The sequence below is a fragment of the Convolutriloba macropyga genome, chromosome 2 (genome assembly GCF_964194025.1).
Source record: "Convolutriloba macropyga chromosome 2, txConMacr16.3, whole genome shotgun sequence".
Lineage (NCBI taxonomy): Eukaryota > Metazoa > Xenacoelomorpha > Acoela > Convolutidae > Convolutriloba > Convolutriloba macropyga.
Window position 1 is genome coordinate 42,956,869 of NC_134469.1, and position 20,336 is coordinate 42,977,204.

The window sequence follows — 20,336 nt, forward strand, 5'->3', positions numbered from 1 at the left end:
TAACAATATGTTGATTTCGAGTTTTATACAAACGTTTTATGCAAACGTGTCACACGTATGAAGTGATAAAGTTTGTGTTTGAGGTTGAGATTCACTTGACGTGTGACATTGACGCTTTAGTAGCGTTAAAATAAACAGTCGTATGTATGAACAAATCATAAAGAATCAACAGGACTTTGTTCCATATTCAAGTGGTAATGTTAATTTATGATATCAATCTTGGTTTGGTTTGGGTTAATAAAGTCATTTCTAACACGTTTAAATTGATGTTCGGTACTTCTCTTCTAATGAATACCGCTCTTCTGATAAGTTTCTTTCATAACTTTGAACATTCAAAATTTTATACTAAGCCAAAGCCATATGAGTATGGGTCAAAGAAGTTTGTTGCTCGCTAGTTATAAGTTCAACAACTTTTATTACAAGTTTAAACTAATTGATGATTTGATTAAGTTCAGTTAAATAATTGTCATATTAGTGCGGCAGCTCCTACGCGCGTACTTTAACTTTGAGATGCGAGATTCAAGTGCGCTGTTTGGTTTGGCTGGAAAGCTCGCCGCTCGAAAATCCGGAGTGTCTTTGGCTCCTCAATTTGTCAGGGAGGCCAATTATGTGGATAGGATTGAACCTCATCGATACACAATCAACTGCGCAAGGTAATAAGAGTTGAGATTGTGCATGTACAAATTTCAGTTCAGACACAAACTCCAAAATGATAGACGACCAAAAAATAACTTTCCTGCAAAGAAGTTATTTTAGTGCAGGAATTGCTTTCATTGTGTTAGGATTTTGTCTCAAACGGGAATGTTGAGGGTTGTCTTACTTCAATCGCACAAGACGTCATTTTTTTTGTTTTACATGCCAACACTGAAAAACCGAAAAACGGATCGCGTGTCCTTTTTAGCAAAAAAAATCGGTTAATAATATACGCTTTTTTTTATCATCACCTGACGATTTCCAATTATTTTTGTGTCCAGATCGAGTCGCGAGTTCATTTGATGAAGTTCAGGCAAAACAGTACTGTTTTGCGCTGATTCAATGATTTAAACAATTACAGTCATCCAAATTGTCAGTTAATTCAATTCGCCGATGAAACTTTGATTCTATCTTATGGCAAACGCATTGATCAAGGTAAAAACTCCTTCGAATCATCGATCGCAAACTTATTTAAATATTTCAATAAAAAAAACTACAAGGCAATAGTGAAAAAACTGAATTACTTGCATTGGGAAAGAGAATCAAGTTCATTTACAGGTAAATAACCAGAAGCTTTCACAAAAGCAGCATGTTAATTATCCGGGATTCATTCTTGACAATGAGTTAAACGATCAACAAGACGTGAGAATGCTGTTGAGAAAGATGGTGCAAGGAATAAAATCCCTTAATGCCTTAGGTGAATGCATTCCTTAAAAAATTTAAAGAGACATTTCATTTCAATATTTTTTTGATTTAATTAATCTGCAATAATCAGCAAAAAAAACTTTTTAAACTTTTGATGAATAATAAATTTCCTTGCTCGACTTTCATTTGCGCAGGGCTGTCAAATCTTGATTTCAAAGAAAAAATGTATGACAGCTCCATAGATTCACAAGTTAAATATTCGATCCTAACAATAACAAATATGCTAAACTACAGAGCTGCTTGTCATATCGTCAGACAAGCAAAAAAAAAACGTTTCACAAATTTCAAGATAAACGTCTCCTCTTCAGTCGTTTAATTATCTAATACTTCGTTTAAGAAACCCTTGTTAAATTTTCATGATAATTGCTTTGTAAGGTCTCCTCATTTCTTGTATAAACTGGTTACATCCGTATATGGGCCAGGCAGGAAAGATAGGGCAGTAGCATTTAGAGAAAAGAATGAATGCACTTCCGTTAAATGAAAACTACTAGAACTTGTCAATCCGAATTTTTCCACTCTTTCACTTTTTCATTTTTCAAATTCATCAAAATTAACCTCAAGTAGTTATTCTATCTATGAAAAATTAGAAAAACTTAATTTTCACCTTACGACTTGATAATATTTTTCATAAATTAAATGGTTTGTATGTCTGGATTTTTCAATAAATTGAATTGTAGCAATTTCATTGTTTTTTATTTTGAATTGGTAGTACTGAGAGAACTCCAGTGAACTCTTGAGTGGATTTATTATTATTTATATTATCGAAGATATTTTGAGCACGGCTGTGGTCAAATCTGATCTCGAGTCATGTAGCTTGTGTTTCTAGAATCCAAGTAAACAATGCTGTCAAAAAAGAACTTTTTTTGTTTTATTTCTTCCAGGCAATTCTTTTCATGAAAAATTAGTAGAAAATATAAAGCATACAAAATTTTGTTTAAAAACGAGGCGGTTTTTTTGCTTAATGTTTGAAAAATTGTGCAATTGATCATTTCAATATTAAAATGATGTTATTTCACTTGAGAAATTTTCGGAGGAAAAACCAGTAACTGTTCTTGTCGCAAAAACTAAAACCAGTCGACTCTTTTTCGTTTTTTTTTTCAAAGTTTATTCTGATGGAAAAAATTAACATTTGCGGAAGTGTTCGACAAAGAAAATGGCAATTGCATTGTCAAAAAAATCAAAATTTTAGACAAATTTAACTAGCCAACAAATTATGAATAACTCCTTGTAGAAAATTGGAAAAAATTTAAAATTTAAGAGAGGAGAAAAATGATAAAGGAAAGAGAACCTCTTAAAATAACGAACCAAAAATACCCAGAAAACGACAAAAAATTATCTGCTACATAATTATTTGTTTTTGATGTTTTGTTCTGCTGGTTGTCAAATCTCCTCGTGGCCCTATAAATAAAGATCATGTTAAAAACTTTACAATTTTGTTTTACTCAAGTCTGTTACATTTTTCAATTAATTCCACTGAACCAAATATAAATCAATTCGCTTTACAACTTTGTCTAACTTTTGTCAAAATAAAAATAAATGGTTAATAGATTTTTATAGCAAACTATTTGACACGCTTCTAAATTCAATTCGATAATGAAGCTGCAAACCTTTTGTATCAAAATAATTTTCTGTTTTTTCTCTATAGAATATAAAATCAAATTTCAATGAAAGAAAAGGATTAATACCTCTTTTGCCTTCGTTTGTTATTTGAATTTTTCCCAACCGAGTTCATTCAACCGATGATTTTCTTCAATGAGGTCACCTTCATTTTTTCTGACCAACTTTCTAATGACTTTATATCAAAATTTGAGGTTGTTGGAGTTGAACATCACAATGTCAAAAACATTAAACACATGATTAGTGCTCGTTCCCAATTGAGGATCGCCTTAATCTGTTCAGCTCAAAACCTTTTTTGCCAACTCTACAGAAAGATTAAATCAAAAATTACCAGATCATTTGGGTGCTCGTCGTATGAAAAATGATTCCAAAATATATAAAGTTCTATAAAGAACTAAATCTGAGGATTTTGCAAAATAACAAAGTTCACCAATGCTAGCAGCACAATGGTTTGGTTACTTATTTTTTATGGGAAATGTGAAAAAAAATCGAAGAGCTCTCAAACCAATTATTTTAACTGTCTTAACTGAAATTTTTCACTTATTCTTTACAATAACTCTCAAAAATTTATCTCTTCAATAATGTGTTACAAAGAATCAGAGTTAATTGAACTAATGTAGCGTTAATACTCTGTTACCTGCTTTGATTCTGTTTGCTGACACTGAACAGTTGTTTTAGTCAAAACCATATCTATGTGTCTATGCGAGTGATAAAAATGATCATGATATCTCAATGATGGAAAGACTGCTGCTAAAAAATCGGAGTTGCTGCATTGCGTCACTAACAACCCGGATAATAGGAACATAGCAGATCAGCGCTGAATCGCAGTATTTTTATTATGAATAGATTATGATCATGTCACTTTTTACCCCGTAAGAGTACTATCTTGATATCAATTCTCTCTAAAAAAACAGTTAATGGGAAATCATTTTTTCTTGTGTGTGCAAATTTATGGGATTGTGTATGTCTTATGTGTATATATGTATGTGTAACGGCTGCTCTCCTATCAAAGTCAAGGAAAACTTTACACCGCCCAGTTCGTTTCAGCGGTTTCAAATCTGTCCGGATATTGTGTTTTTGCAGTTAACTTTTGTGAACTGTATTATCCGCTATACTGTAGAATACCGTTGCATTACTTGTTGCTCTATCACTCTTGATAACTAATCGCTCAGCTTTGCTGTTTAACAAGCTTGTTTCTCTCAGAATAACAAAATAATTCAAATTGAAACAATCAAAATTTTGTTGAGTTTTTGTTAATAACTCAAGCTATAAACCGAATTTAGGAATTCTATTTCCAACAAACTGTAGCCTTGTAAATTGGCTATACTTCTACAAAGTTTCAGCTTTCTGCTACAAAGATTACAGAAAGGGGCTCAATTACTGTAACTATAGGTGAACAAGAATAATAATTTTTCTAACTTTAATGTTAGCGAGTCTCTCTATTGGTTTCAGTAACACCAATGTTGAACTAGAGTAGGCTTCGTTAAAGCCAGTAAGAGAAACTGACTTTATGCTTTGCACAAAGTTTCTCTTACTTAGGAACTTCGTTCCTCAGAAAGAAAGTTTTGAGAATATCAAAGTTAATTCTCTTTTCACAAGTCAAAGTAAAGTTAAAACTGTACAATCACTAATATGATCTACAGAAACAAGACACGATAACAAGTAATTTACCGCTCAAGAAAGTGTGCATCAATACGCACTGTATGTCAGTTTAATATAACCAAAATTGCAGATTTCAACTGATTTTTGGTAGTTTTTCAAGCTCCTTTTATGCTGCTAGTCACGTGGATTTACATGTCAAATTCAAATGTTGATTGGTTGTAGATAATGATGTCGACAGAATGTGAACACTTTTCCATAACGTCACTTTTTCAGTGTAAATTTGATGTCATGGGAAATTTGTTAACCATGTAGAAGTTTTGTCGAATATTCTGTATCAATAACAGGTTGATTCGCAATCCAATCGCAAAGAATCTGATGCAATACTGTTAAGTCGTAGTATTGTTTTGCTGGTGGTTGAGGTAGTTCGAGTTTGAGTTATAGTTTGACTTCATGAATGACGATTGTGTACTAATAATAGTTGCTAAATATAAATGTTGAACAAAATGAACAAATCCGTTTGGCTTCGATAGAATGTAGCATTAAATTTCGCTTGTCACACTATTCTAGCTTTAAATCTTGAAATGGCCTTGAAGCGCTATTCAATTTGATTTCTGAGTTGTTAAGCTCAGCCGCAATATCGCCGGCCCTGTTTTCCATCGCGAAAACATCTTTTCCAGGTAGTACTGGGGCGAGCTTCACTACTGGTCTCTTGTACACTCCGTCGTTCGTTCGAACTATCGCCGACCGAATCACACCGTCAGACCCATCGATGGTCTCAGTAACTCGACCTAGGTTGTAATATCCACGCTTATCGCTGTCTTCGACCAACCAAACGAGATCGCCTTCTTTAAGGTTTTCGTTCGCCGTAGATCGCCATTTTTGCCGATTATTCAGAGTTGGCAGATATTCTTTCCGAAATCTGTCCCATATGAGATTTGCATAGGCTTGAGTTTGTCGAAAGAGCTTTCGATGATCAACAAATTCTTCGGCGCATGGTAGGTAGGGTAAGCAAACGTTCTTGTTGCCAAGCAAGAAGTGATTGGGGGTCAATGCTTCTAAGTCATTAACATCTGAACTGACTGGAGTCAAAGGTCTTGAGTTCAAAGTCTGTTCAACAATACACGTCGTTGTTGACAGAACGTCCTCGGTAATTGATCTGTTCCCCAACACTGCATACATTGCTTTCTTGCAACTTCTCACCAACCGCTCCCATACTCCTCCAAAGTGAGGTGCTGCGGGTGGGTTGAACTTCCATCTGATCCCTCGTTGAATTAGATGTTCTTCGATCCCTTCTTTGTTCCATGCCGCAACGTACTCTGCAAACTCTCTTTCAGCTCCAACAAAGTTTGTTCCGTTGTCACTGATGATTGTACTTGGTTTGCCTCTTCGAGCAATAAATCTCATTATTGCATTGAGACAACTATCTGTGTCCAACTTGGGTACCACTTCTATATGCACCGCTCTCATAGTTAGACAAGTAAAGAGACAACACCATCGCTTTTCATTTCTTCGCCCAATCTTCACAATGAAAGGGCCAAAGTAGTCAACTCCAACATTTGTAAAGGCTGTTGAAGCATCTAACCGCTCTTCGGGTAGATCTGCCATGACTGGTGCTATCGTTTGTGCTCTGCCTTTTCTGCAGGTGACGCACTTGTTCTTGATTGATCTTAAGGCGTTTCGTATGCCTAGTATCCACGTCTTCTGCTGAACAATGTTTCTCACATGCTCAGTGCCTTCGTGTTGATTGTCCTTGTGCTCGTTTCGCAAGAATAATTCAACCGCATGATGTTTCCAATGTAGCAGAATTGGATGCTTTGCATTGAAGTCCAACTGACTTTTGCCTATTCTGCCTTTGGCTCGAATAAGTCCTTCTTCATCCAGGAAGGGGGAGAATTGTAGAATTTTGCTGACTTTTGGAATTTCCTTTTCAGCTTTGAGAGATTTCATCTCTTCACCAAATTGTTCTTGTTGTAGTAGCTTGAAGATTGTTGCTTTTGCTTTTGCTCTTTCTTCGATGCTAACTATGAGTGTTGCTGCTCTGTGTTTGTTCAATGCTCGCTGTACGTATGCCACTGTATTTACTAGTCTGTTGAAGTTACTGAAACGTTCCCACTGGATAACAGCTTTCTTCTCTTCGGTCTGCGTTGCAAAGACCGATGCGGGAATATTCTCTTCATCTGAGGCGAAGACTAGGTTCACTTGCTCTGGCCATTCACTTTCTGGTCGCTTCAACCAGGCCGGCCCAGTGAGCCACTCACTTTTCTTGAGTTCTTCAATGTTGATTGCTCTGGTGCCAATGTCCGCTGGGTTGTTGATACCGCTCACATGTTTCCACTGTGAAACATCAGTTGTGTCTAGTATCTCAGCTACTCGATTGGCCACAAACACTTGTTGTTTGCGATGGGAACTGTGTATCCACTGCAATACCGTAGTTGAGTCTGACCAAAAACTGCAACTATTTATCCTCATTTCATGTTCCTTGACTATCTGTTCTTTCAACCTCACTGCCATGACTGCTGCTTGCAACTCCAATCGTGGTATTGACAGATGCCTCATCGGTGCCACTCTGCATTTTCCAATGACAAATGCTAAGTCAGCTGAGTATTCTTTTGGTTGTGAACGTAGATAGGCCACTGCACACATCGTGTCTTCAGATGCGTCAGCAAACACATGAAGTTCGGCGTTATCCCTCTCTCTGTTGAAGTACCTTCTATCGATGCTTGTCTCAACCACTATTGGAAGTTGTTCTCTCCATCTCAGGAATTCTTCTTCTTCACTAGGTTCCACTTCGTTGTCCCAATGTTGTCCATTCTTAGTCCAGATGCCTTTCAGAAGTCGTCTCATATGAACGCTGAACGGAGCAAACAATCCGATCGGGTCGAATACTGAAGATACCAATGACAGAATCTTCCTCTGGGTTATAGGTGCTTCAACTTCCTTGTTTGTACCTCTGCATACTTGAAGACTGTCATCAGTAACGGTCCATTGTAGTCCTAGCACTGAGGATCCCTCCGTATTGGGTTCCACTTCGACTTGCTTTGTGTTGCCGATTGACTTCAAGTCTTCTGGGATTGCTTCGGTAACTGCATCATTGTTGCTTATCCACTTCTTCAGTTCAAATCCATGTTGTGAGAGAAGAGGTTTTAGTTGGTTGAAGACTTCAATTGCTTCTTCCGGGGTTTCTACTGATTTGATGAAATCATCCATGTAGAAGTTGTTTTGTATTGCCTTGGTTGCTATTGGATACTCTTTTTCGTTGTCCAGTCCCACTCGCTTGAGAGCATAGTTCGCGCAAGTTGGAGAACTCTTAGCTCCAAATACGTGACGCTGATATTCGTATATCTGAACAGGTTCGTTAGTTCTTGGACGCCATAAGAATCTCAAGCAACTTCTATCCTGTTCGGGAACTTGCACTTGTAGAAACATCGATTCGATGTCAGCTGTCAGGGCTATTGGTCCTTCACGGAATCTGAATATTGTTCCGATCAACCCATGTAGCAGATCAGGTCCTGCTAGTAGCTTATCATTAAGGCATACTTCTTTGTACTTTGAGGCAGCATTGCAAACACGTCTTACTTTGCCAGGCTTGTTCGTGTTTAGCACTGGATGATGTGGCAAATACCATTCTTTCCCGAAGGTGCCTTTCACTTCGGACTCGTCCAATATCTTTACGAATCTTTTTTCTACATCTGTATCGATTGACTGTTGATACAAATTCTTCAGGTTTGGGTCCCTTTGGAATCTTCGCTCCAGTGAGTAAAGCTGACCCAAGGCTGAGCTGTAATTGTTCGGTAGGTTTGGCTCTGGTTCACTCCACAGCATTCCCACTTCATACCGCTCGCCTGTGAACTTTGTCGTACTCTCTAGCATCTTTTGTGCCTGCAGTTCCTTCTTTGACTGACTGACGACGTTGATTTTGGAAGCATAGGTTTCTATGTCCCACCAGGTTTGGATATTCTCAGCCACTTTCACATCTTCAGTGAAGGCGAAATGACAAACATTTTGTCTTCTTTTGCCCGTCATGGGTCCACTGACTACCCATCCTAGCTCTGTTAGAACGGCAAAAGGTTCACTTCGTGTTCCTATCTTGTAGTCCAATGGGCGTTGTAGCTCATAAGCATCTTGACCAAGGATGATGCCAACTTCCATCAAGTTGAAGCTTTTGTTGGGTAAAACACTCAAGTGGTTGAAGCTTTGCTTCAGCTTGTTGTAGTTGTATTTTGTGTTTCCCAAGGAGATTGACGGGTGTGCAAACGCTTCGATTGAATGCACCTTTGAATGTAGTCCCTTTATTTTTATAGGAACCTTTTCTGTCTTCAGATCCTTCGTTCCGTGTATGCCAGCTATGTTGAGCATCACACCGGTGCCTTGGGCTCGTAACTTCTCTTGCACACTTTGATCGATGAATGAAACCGTTGATCCACTATCGAGGAAAGCATATGTGTTCAGCCTGTTGCCACCGCTCTGTATTGAGACAGGAACTATCTGAAGAAAGCTAGTAACTTCGTTACTCTGGCTGATTGTTGCTGCACTTACGTTGACTGCGTGATTGCCCTCGTCCATTTGGTTTTCTGAGTGCAGCAATCGGTTGTGCTTCTTGATGCATCCATTGATGCCGCACGCATTGACTTTACAATCTTTGATTGCATGTCCTTTGCCTAGACATCCGTAACATAAGCGTTGCTTTCTCACTGCTGCGTACCGATCATTCACACTCATATTCCTGAATAGTGGACAGTTCCATATTTTATGAGTGCCATCAGCTAGCGGACAGTGATCACTTTGCGTTTGCTTCGTTTCTTTCACGTTGGAACTTGCACTGAAGTTCGACGTTTTCGAGAACCGTTTGTCTCTATTTGTGCTTCTTCGGTCTTCTTCTCTTCGCTCTCCCTTGAAAGCTGAAAACCCTTCGTGCACGAATGCTATCCTAGATAGCCACTTTTCAAACATAATTAGATCAGGCCAATCTTCATCTTTATCATCAACATAGAACCACCACTTCTCTTTGAGAACTTGGGGTAGTTTATCTACTGCCATATACAATGTCGAGCTTGATTGCAGATCACCAATCTGCTTGTACTCTTTGAGCACATTCACAAAGTTCGAAACAATAACTGAGAAACTGATCAGACCTGTTGAGTCGTGTGGTTTCACCTGACTTGCTTTGCGAAGACTCTCCAGTTGTGCATCAATGATCACATGAGGCCTTCCAAATTTCCTCTCCAGAATGCTCCATGCGGCACCATAGAACTGTCCAGAATAGCCCATTCCAGAGATTGCTGACCTTGCCTTGCCTGTCAGCAGAGTCTTCAGATGGCTCATCTTCTCTGAGTCTGGTATTGGTCGTTGATCCACTGTAGCAATGAACATACTAGACCACTCCGGCCATTCGAGAGGGTTCCCGTCGAAGTTGTTCAACTTCAGCTTTGGTAGGCTACTACTACCTGAATAGCCAGTGTTGTATCGTAATAGACCAGCTCGGGGGGAAACGTCTCGGTCTTCAACACTTGAGGATCGGTCTCGTGAACTGCGATATCGTGAGAAGTGACTTTGCCTGTTCACTTCAGGGGTTACTTCGAAGCGAGCTGTTGATCGATCTGGTGTTAGAAGGTTGTCGATTCTGCTGGCCCAGTCAGAGACATCTCTTTTCTTGGGGGTCCAGTTGAAAGGCGATTTGTCTCGAGCACCAGTTGATTGGGAACGATCATCATCGTTCTCTAATGCTGTTCTCTTCACTTTGCGCTCTAGCTCACGCTCTTCCTCCAGCAGTTGATGCTTGGTTTCCAGTTCCTTCATTTGCATTTCCAGCTCTAGCTTCCTTCGCTCGAACCGTGCTTGTTCGAGTCGCATCTTGGTTTCGAACTCGATATCGAATTTCTTCATCCTTTCCTCGCGCCTTTGCTTTGCTGAAGATGTTTCCGAAACATTCTCCGTCTCTTGGCCACTTGCTGTTGCTCCATTTTGCACTGTTTGAGCAACTGGGTTGTCCGCTTGGTAGTTGTTGTTGCTCTCGCTGTCGTTCACTGCTTGAGCTGTGTTGCTTTGCTCTGCATTCATTGCTGATTGCGTGCCTTTGCTTATATATGCAAGCCAATGATAGTCCAAACTTGCTTTGCACTTTCTTGCTTCTTTCAGATGCTCTTCAACGAAATTTGCTTGGTAGGGCACAAGCTTGTTTCGACGCTGCAGTTGCTTGGGTATTTCTTCCTCTAGGAGGTGGACAGTCTGTTGGTAGAGGACCTTTAGTTTGTTGGGTCGATCTGAATCTTCAATAATTTTGTAGCCAATCCCTGTTTTGGTGTTGACTTCTTCTAATAAATCTTGGAACTTCTTGTCGTACCTTTGTGCTGTTGATTGAAGCTCCTCTCTGCTGATTGTGTTAGGATTGCCTGATTGCCTTTTGCTTTGCTTGCTCTTTTTAAGCGAGGTTAGTTCTTCAACGTAATTTGTGAAGTGCACTCGCAACTTTCGCTCTGCCTCACTGGCGTTGCGCTGTTGATTTGTTTGATTCTCTTTGGGGGATGCCTTCGGCACTCTCTTCATCAGATTGGACAGCAGTTTGCCTTCCACTGTCCGGGTCGGCGGACCAAATGTAACGGCTGCTCTCCTATCAAAGTCAAGGAAAACTTTACACCGCCCAGTTCGTTTCAGCGGTTTCAAATCTGTCCGGATATTGTGTTTTTGCAGTTAACTTTTGTGAACTGTATTATCCGCTATACTGTAGAATACCGTTGCATTACTTGTTGCTCTATCACTCTTGATAACTAATCGCTCAGCTTTGCTGTTTAACAAGCTTGTTTCTCTCAGAATAACAAAATAATTCAAATTGAAACAATCAAAATTTTGTTGAGTTTTTGTTAATAACTCAAGCTATAAACCGAATTTAGGAATTCTATTTCCAACAAACTGTAGCCTTGTAAATTGGCTATACTTCTACAAAGTTTCAGCTTTCTGCTACAAAGATTACAGAAAGGGGCTCAATTACTGTAACTATAGGTGAACAAGAATAATAATTTTTCTAACTTTAATGTTAGCGAGTCTCTCTATTGGTTTCAGTAACACCAATGTTGAACTAGAGTAGGCTTCGTTAAAGCCAGTAAGAGAAACTGACTTTATGCTTTGCACAAAGTTTCTCTTACTTAGGAACTTCGTTCCTCAGAAAGAAAGTTTTGAGAATATCAAAGTTAATTCTCTTTTCACAAGTCAAAGTAAAGTTAAAACTGTACAATCACTAATATGATCTACAGAAACAAGACACGATAACAAGTAATTTACCGCTCAAGAAAGTGTGCATCAATACGCACTGTATGTCAGTTTAATATAACCAAAATTGCAGATTTCAACTGATTTTTGGTAGTTTTTCAAGCTCCTTTTATGCTGCTAGTCACGTGGATTTACATGTCAAATTCAAATGTTGATTGGTTGTAGATAATGATGTCGACAGAATGTGAACACTTTTCCATAACGTCACTTTTTCAGTGTAAATTTGATGTCATGGGAAATTTGTTAACCATGTAGAAGTTTTGTCGAATATTCTGTATCAATAACAGGTTGATTCGCAATCCAATCGCAAAGAATCTGATGCAATACTGTTAAGTCGTAGTATTGTTTTGCTGGTGGTTGAGGTAGTTCGAGTTTGAGTTATAGTTTGACTTCATGAATGACGATTGTGTACTAATAATAGTTGCTAAATATAAATGTTGAACAAAATGAACAAATCCGTTTGGCTTCGATAGAATGTAGCATTAAATTTCGCTTGTCACACTATTCTAGCTTTAAATCTTGAAATGGCCTTGAAGCGCTATTCAATTTGATTTCTGAGTTGTTAAGCTCAGCCGCAATAGTATGTGTCTGAGTTTTCTCCTTGCAGGATCCGCTGCTTCTTCGCATTTTTAACAGGTTCCAGAAAGATTTGGACGTAAACAGTGACTTGAAGGCCAAGGTAACAGACTGCTTCAACCGAGTAGGTCTGGTCCATTTAGTGGAGACTGGAACTAGAGATGCATTCAGACTGCGAGGCGCCTTCAGTCACCTTTTGGGTGTCAATTGTAACTCTATGTTCGCAGGAGCCGGCCACGTTGGAGAACTTGGGGAAGAAAGAGCTCAAAACGAGGTACCAACCCGGGTCGAGGTTTTGTCAAAAAATAATGTAAGATTAGCGGTGAATAGCGGTGAAAAAAAACTTTTTTCACCGCAAAGCGCCCGCATCTTTTAGCGTTGAATGCGCTGAAAGCGGTGAATTTTTGTAAGAATTGCGTTGAATTTTGCGGTGAAAAATTTTTTTTCACCGCATTTACCGGAATTCTTACAAAAAAGAAACTGCAGTACAAGGGTTCGAACCTCTACCTCATGCGTCTCACAAAATTCGTAATCCACTGCGCGATCTGTAACTTACTTCATCGATATTTCCTGTGAATATAAGATAAGCTTTGAAATTAGCGCGGTTAATATTTGTAAGATTTGCGATTTTAGCGGTGAAAAATTTTTTTTCACCACATTCTGCTGGTAGCGCTGAAAATTTTTTTTTCACCACATTCTGCTTGTAGCGGTGAAAAATTTTCTTTCACCGCTTAAGCGCTGAAAAAAAATTTCACCGCTTAAAAGTTTTTTTCACCGCATTCATCGCATTGAACGCAAATCTTACATTTTAACTCAAATTCACCGCAAATCTAACATCTTTTAGCGATTTTTAGCGGTGACACCTCGACACGGGAAATATTCAGAGGGGAAATCTGGGTTCATTGATGAGATTTAAGTTCACCTAGGGTAATTTGGTTTAAAAGCCGGAAAATAGATGGTACAAGTTGACAAAAAAGAGAAATAAGGTTTTATTCTAAAAACAGATTCAAGAAGTTAACTTTGAGATGCTACTAAATTAACTTAACTGCAGGACTCATGACATGCAATTAATTTTGCAGTACCTCGGAGATAACTTCTGAATTTTTTTGTGTAATGAACCTGTGCTCTGGTTTTGTTGTCAGCCGTTACTATCTATTTCTGAAAAATTGATAATTAAGCTAGTGTAATTGATGTAATTGAAAATTGGATATCACATGTTGCGTTCTTTAACCTATGGCAGAATGCTTAATGCAGAATCATTTAATATCAAAATAGAGTTCTGGTTCTAGAATTTTGTAGTAAACGTAGTAAGAATACATGTTAAATATTCAACATGTAATATTACTACAATTACTAAAAAAACTCACAGACCGCAACTCTAATATGAGTTATCAGACCGAAATGATAGCTGAATCGACATTATCGAGTCGAATGTCCCGCAGAGTCGAAAGAATGTGCAGAAAATTGTTCGCTTCTGCGACAAATCACACCCGCGAATATTTTACCACCCCACTAGCGTACCACCAACAGCAATTAGCATAAATGTTTTGGGTTAAGAGGACTCGAACCAACTATGTCCAGATACATACGACTTGAAACCAGAAACACGGCGTTTCTCATTTCGCGAGTATTCTTTTTGTAGGTGTTCAAATGTGTGAAACTTAATATCCTGAATTGATTATTTCCCCGTACTCAATGAGATTGTTCAGTCTCGACAGGATTTATGACATTTTCAACTAATTTCTTATAGGTAGTTTCATTGCGGTGCCAAGTTGGATATGTAAAAATAGAGAAAATTAATAGAGAAAAAATAGCATTTTGACAATTCTGTTAGGCTTATATAATCGATAGCTGGTACAGCATTGAACACATGAATCCCGGCTCAAGGGAAAATGTTTCGGAGGGAATTTTTGTCTTTGAGCTCAGCCTGGGAAAGTATCTTTTATTTAGATGTTCACACCTTATCACCATACGATGCAATTCAACCCAATCTCCTGCAAATCGGTGGCCTTTCTCTGCTCCGACTTCAACCTAAAAAACGGAAAAGGATCCAGCTTCTTCATGGACAATGTCAGTTTCACAACAGACATCGAGAGACGACCAATAGGGCGAAAGTTACTGCAGGAAGGCATCAGGGTGACAATAAAGTGGCCTGACGTGAACACTTCAAACACTTCTCCTTCTCCGCCCCCTTTCTATCGGTTCTCTTGGCAAAGTGCGTTTTCCACCGACGATCCTAACATTGCAGTTGCAAAGGCAAAGAAAATGTGAGTATGTTTTTGAAATTGAAAACAAACAGACAATTGGACACTAATTATATTGGTCATTAACTGCACCCCGCAATTTTTTTTAGCAGTTCTATATATATATATATATATATATATATATATATATATATATATATATATATATATATATATATATATAAAAGGCTACGAAATAAAGCTAGATTTTAACTTTTGTTGAAGCCTTAAAAAAGAGAGCAACTGAATCCCACAAAATCAACCGATTGATTTTCCGTTTTGTGAATTGAATACTTTGATCATGCGTCGTCAGTTCATCTTGTTTTTATTTATAACTTTCCCTCTTAATAGTTTTTAAAAAAAATAGCAATTGCAGGGTCCACTTGATGGCCACCAATTCAAAGTTAGCTGTCTCTGATACTGTCAGAATTTCTCACGAAGTACTTTTTTTCTTTAAAAAAATTAGCAAGCATGCCTGTAGCACTTTTAATCATTTTTTAGAACTTATGTTTCTGTGTTTTATTCTGATAAATGAGCAGACCCAAAAAAACAAGAAAGCAACAGCTCTTATTAAATCAGCTCTTAAGAAAGCGCACACCACATGATATTGAAAATGGAAATGAAAAGAAACGAAGATGCGAAATGAAAACATATATAGCATTATTGATTTGTTGTTTTTATAATTAAAGGTGCCGTGTTCCGTAATAAGAAATTTGATTCCGTAATCGTTCAAATAAAACTACTTACTTGATTTTATGAAGCATAGAAGTTTAAATAAACAAAAAGATACATTATCCGTGAACAACCTAATCCTGGCTCCATCAATTTTCTTCACAAATACTCATTGATAAAAACTGAATCAATTGTTTTCATTTAAAATGGTTTTCTTAATTCGATCATTTGGCAAATGTTATCAACAAGACACAATTGTCTCGATTGTTGTCAATTTTTTTCTGATAAATACTTCTTTTGATGACTATTAGACAAAAAAAATGAAATAGCATTTATTAACAATTAAAAATATTTTAAGCAGATCTTAATTCCGGCAAAAGAGTTAAACTAAAAAATAATTTATTTGGTGAATTGGAAAACCACATCCAACAATTACTTAAGCCCAATTTATGAGTAGACCACAAACGAAGAAACTAACCATGCTTTTGTCTACAATGTTAAGTGAAATTCAGCATATTTTCGATACAGCGAATTGCCTTAGTTATTTAAAAAACAAAAAGATGAGGTGCGTAAAAAATGGTTCAATTTGAGAGTTCTTTATATATAAAACAAATCAAGCACCTGACGGAAACAACCCCACATGCTACGAAAATTAACGAAAATAATGATGACCTGATATGAATGCAAAGGAAACGATTTTGACTCTTTTTTTAAAAGTAGTTGGCGTCTCGCTCATTAAAAAAAGAGCATCGACTGAGATTGCTCACAAAAAAACTAATTTTGTAACTTTGTGAAGCATACAAAGGCACCGATGAAATTGTAACAAGTAACAAGTACTACAATATAGATCTAAAAAATCGATCTAAACAAGTCAGGCAAATAATTCCCAAAAATGTATCAAAGATGAGAGAACCGTTATCTAGGTGAAAAAAGTTGGAATGCAGAAATATGTTAAAGATCATCTGAGACCTGATAAAATTTGCCTATAGGACAGAAAGACAAAACTGCAAGAGGCTAGATTTTTTAAAATAAACTCTACGATGATTGAAACAGAGTTTTAAAGCTTTTTTGATATGAATCAATACTGATTTTTAAGTGACGGATCAGATCACGTCTGAGTTACTTCAATTTGATATCATTGACAACTCTGTTTAATATAAAATAAAAAAAAATTGAAATTTGACAACAAAAATTTCAAAAAGATTGGAAAACTGCATGACGATGTTTTCAATAAACAAAGTGATATATATATATATATATATATATATATATATATATATATATAAGATGACAAAACACTTGGAATATGAATGACAGCATAAAAGACATAAAAGTAGTCTTGCTATACAGCAGAAGCTTATTGACAATCAAGAAAAACACTCGAAAGAACTATCAATGGTGACAACTCAGAAAATTTTTGTAAATTTTCTCAAAAAAACTGTTTTCAAAAACAAAACATATCAAAACTGTATGTAATGCTATTGAATAATATTTTGAATTCAATGCAATTGCGACAGGGAGAGGGAGCCAATAAAAATTATTATTTATTGATGGCAGTCGAAGTAAAAGCAGATAATGAAAAAAAAATAACAGCGAAGACATTGATGAAAACTCCTAAAATCAACAATACCTCAAAAAAAGTAAATTTTTCAAAAAAAAAATGTTCGAGCATACACCTTCTTGTGTTTTATTGTGCTCTACTCATACTTAAATCAGGCTTCATTTTAACTCTTAATTTGAAACAAAATCTTTAATGTGTATGATTAGAACATTCACAATAATTGCACTTAGTTAATATAGTCAAAACAATTGCAACGCAAATTGAATGAAATGAAAACAGATCGGGCGCAATAATGGTCAACTTAGTCCATGAAACAGCTCCCACAAACTTATTTTGCTTGTTAACTTATAAATTATCGAGGTCCTCAAAAGTCAATTTTTGTGTTTTTTTTTCCGCAAAGTTTGATGTAGCGAAAAAAAAATCCGAAACTCAAAAATAGTTGGTTTGTTGTATTTTTTGAGTGAGAGTGGGGATTGTGCCAGTCAAGTGAGGGGGGGGGGGTGGATTGTGCCTGAAAATCTCTGAAACAGTTTTTTCCAAGTACTTCAATGTCAGATTTGAATTATTTTAATGAGTTTCGTAATCTTTTATGAATAATTTGCCAACTATTAAAAAACTTTCAACACAAAACAATTGGTTAGAGAGGATCTTCAAAGAAAAACTGAACGTTGGTCGAGATTTTGAAATTTATCTCAAGTTTTTTCTGAAAGGACTTCTTTATTGTTGTGATTAGAGATGAGTAGTGGGATTAAAAGTTTCTAAGAAATTTTTTAACTGCATTATAATAAATACATGCAGAGAGAGTTTAATTGCGACCAAATATAATTTCTAGAGTTATTTCGAAAATAATCAAAATTATTAGAAAATAACTTTGTAGTAAAAATTTAGATGCAGGGAACACTTACATGATGACACAGTTGCTAAACTGGTACGCCCCTAAAAAAATCAAAAAGTATTTTCACAAAATAATATAGCAGGACAAGTTCTGATCTCCAATCAACAGAGTTGAATAAAATCAGCATTTGACTATCAACCATATAGAAAGGAGATCTATCGACACAGGAAAATGGAAAACTAAGATCTTTATTGAGACATCTGTAATTGTTCTTTTTTGAAATGTGAGCAGCATCAATAAATTCAAAAACTAAAGAACCATTCACAAAATACAAACGCCAGTTATTCAGAAAATCATTCCAGTCGGCGGTAAGAATTTAAAAAGTAGAAAATCGATTTCAAATTTTTATCTTTGATACAGTGGCGCGAGAGTCCCATTAACGGGATAATTTCCCAATTATCCACAGACTCACGAGCGAAAAAATACCAATTGAAACAATAAACAGTGGGTAAAAACAAAAACTTTCTGAAACAAGAAAGATCAAAACAAAAACTGTTAGTTCTAAACTGGTATGGTTAAACAAAATCTATTATTTTATTTCGTTCAACCACGAAACCTCCTTCAAGGAGACCTGTCATTAAGGCTGAGGTATAAAATCAGAGATTAAAATAAGGTCAAAAACTTAACTATTATAATGAAGCAATCACTGTCCAGGCAAAATAAAATTAAAGTCAAGTACAAAGTTCAATTGAAATGGTTTTTGTCTCTCTTCACAGCCGAAGGCACTTCTAATCAATGAGATTTTGCGACAAAAATTGAGAACAAAAAAAATTTAAAGACGAAAGTAACAAAGTTACAGTCAGTATCTCAGTAGCTATCAACTGAAACAAATCAAAAAGTTAACTTATGTCTCACCAGATAGCTGATGAAATCAGTCAGTACTATGCCTAAGCAACAGGACATCAAATTAACAACAAATAAGGGGAAAAATCACAAAATTGAAAAAAAATAGTTTTGAAATGAAACAAAGGACTAATTTTTTGTGAACTCCTTTAGAAAGCCGATAATACTTGACATTAATGACTTTAACTGAAAAGAAAGCAAAATGAAAAACAAAATTGTAGCGAAACTGAAAAGTTTAACAATTTTTTTTAATCTTAGTGCTAATGTTTTTAGAACATTTAACTACTTTCAATTATGCCTCCTATTAAACCCCTTGAAATTGATCACTATTGGCATCATTAAGTGACAAGTACAACAACAATATCCACAATTTTGGGCAATATTGAAAACTTCACCAGTATTTTTCGAATAGCAGTAATGCTAAACCGATAACCCTTGTCATTAATGGTAGCAATTGATGAGATCAAGTAAACGTATAAAGCCAAACAAACACCTGCAAATTTCAAAATTTCACTCACATTTTTGAAAACAGAGAGCGTAAAAGTCAAGGACCCTTAGTTCCCCCCATTGAGGCCTGTTTGAAGTCAGTTTGAAACAATTTAACGCTTTAAACTACGCCCTTTTCCGCTCCCTCTGCTACTCTAGCGAGACACAATCCAATTTGATTTCACACTGACACAAGAAAAGTTAAAAAATATGTGAATCGATCTTGAGAAAAAATGACAGCGTGCCAATACAATCCAAATCTTTTTGATTGTGAAAATGGGACTAGTTCTTTTTTCATAGAACGAGGGAACACAAATAGGAATATAAACAAATAGTTGTGGCAAATCAGATTTATATTGGGCAAAAAGTGAATTAAACGTTACGGAAATTGCTTTTGCAGGAGGTTTCAAGATATTGAGTGGGATAGAGATGGGAGCTTGAGAGCAGTGTATTACCCTTCAATTTACGAGTACTGTCCAATTGTTGACCGAAATCTCCTCTTCCTCTCTTTGTCAGAGGAGACTTGCTTCTCACGTGACCAGTTGCCTCATGACTACGACAAGGTTTGACTCGACTACTCCCTATTGAAAAAAAATCATTCAGAAAGGGTCATATTAACTTGAGAAACTAAGGTTTCTGCAGGTATCGCAATATCTTGAGAAACGAGCATTGAAAGGTTTGTGGACGTTTTGACTGATCATTTTTAGCGCTTCTGGTCGGTTCAAATGACAGTTTGTAGAAGTGATCACGCTACGACTCGCATTCTGTCTTACTCTTTGATTTATTTTTGATTCATAGAACCCAGGGTAACAAACAATCAGCCGCTAAAAATTTCCTTGTTTTTTAAATCGAAAATTGTTAGAAATCAGAAGATCAACTCAGAATATATATATATACGTAGATTGTGAGAGCAGTGTTATTTGATCAGAAGTCATTTGTATTGCATCCGAAGATCAGATAATGGGGCATAAAATTTTCCTCCAGTTTATTCTGGGGAGGAATTTGATATATTTTTTTAGCGTTTGGTTACCTAAATAAGTTAGAATAAAAACGATAGCCCTATCTCAGAACCTGTACTCAGCCCCCGGGGTGAAATTAATACGAGTCAACGCACTAAGTTCATTTGTCTCTGCTAAAACTCATATTTCAACATTAACCATAGAAATTTCTCAGAACACCT

At 36.6% G+C, this 20,336-nt stretch overlaps 1 protein-coding gene across 2 annotated transcripts in view; it reads left to right on the top strand.

The window, feature by feature from the left end:
* The first annotated feature begins 278 nt into the window (after positions 1 to 278).
* The window catches only part of LOC142335285 (uncharacterized), a 28,041-nt gene continuing 7,983 nt past the window's right edge, over positions 279 to 20,336 (top strand). The window contains exons 1-4 of one of the 2 annotated variants that reach the window (XM_075383722.1): positions 279 to 653; positions 12,517 to 12,766; positions 14,407 to 14,723; positions 19,557 to 19,719. In XM_075383722.1, coding sequence (XP_075239837.1) covers positions 511 to 653; positions 12,517 to 12,766; positions 14,407 to 14,723; positions 19,557 to 19,719 — 873 coding nt within the window. In that variant the 5' untranslated portion in view covers positions 279 to 510. The remainder of the gene's footprint in view (positions 654 to 12,516; positions 12,767 to 14,406; positions 14,724 to 19,556; positions 19,720 to 20,336) is intronic. The other variant, XM_075383723.1, reaches the window with a different exon arrangement.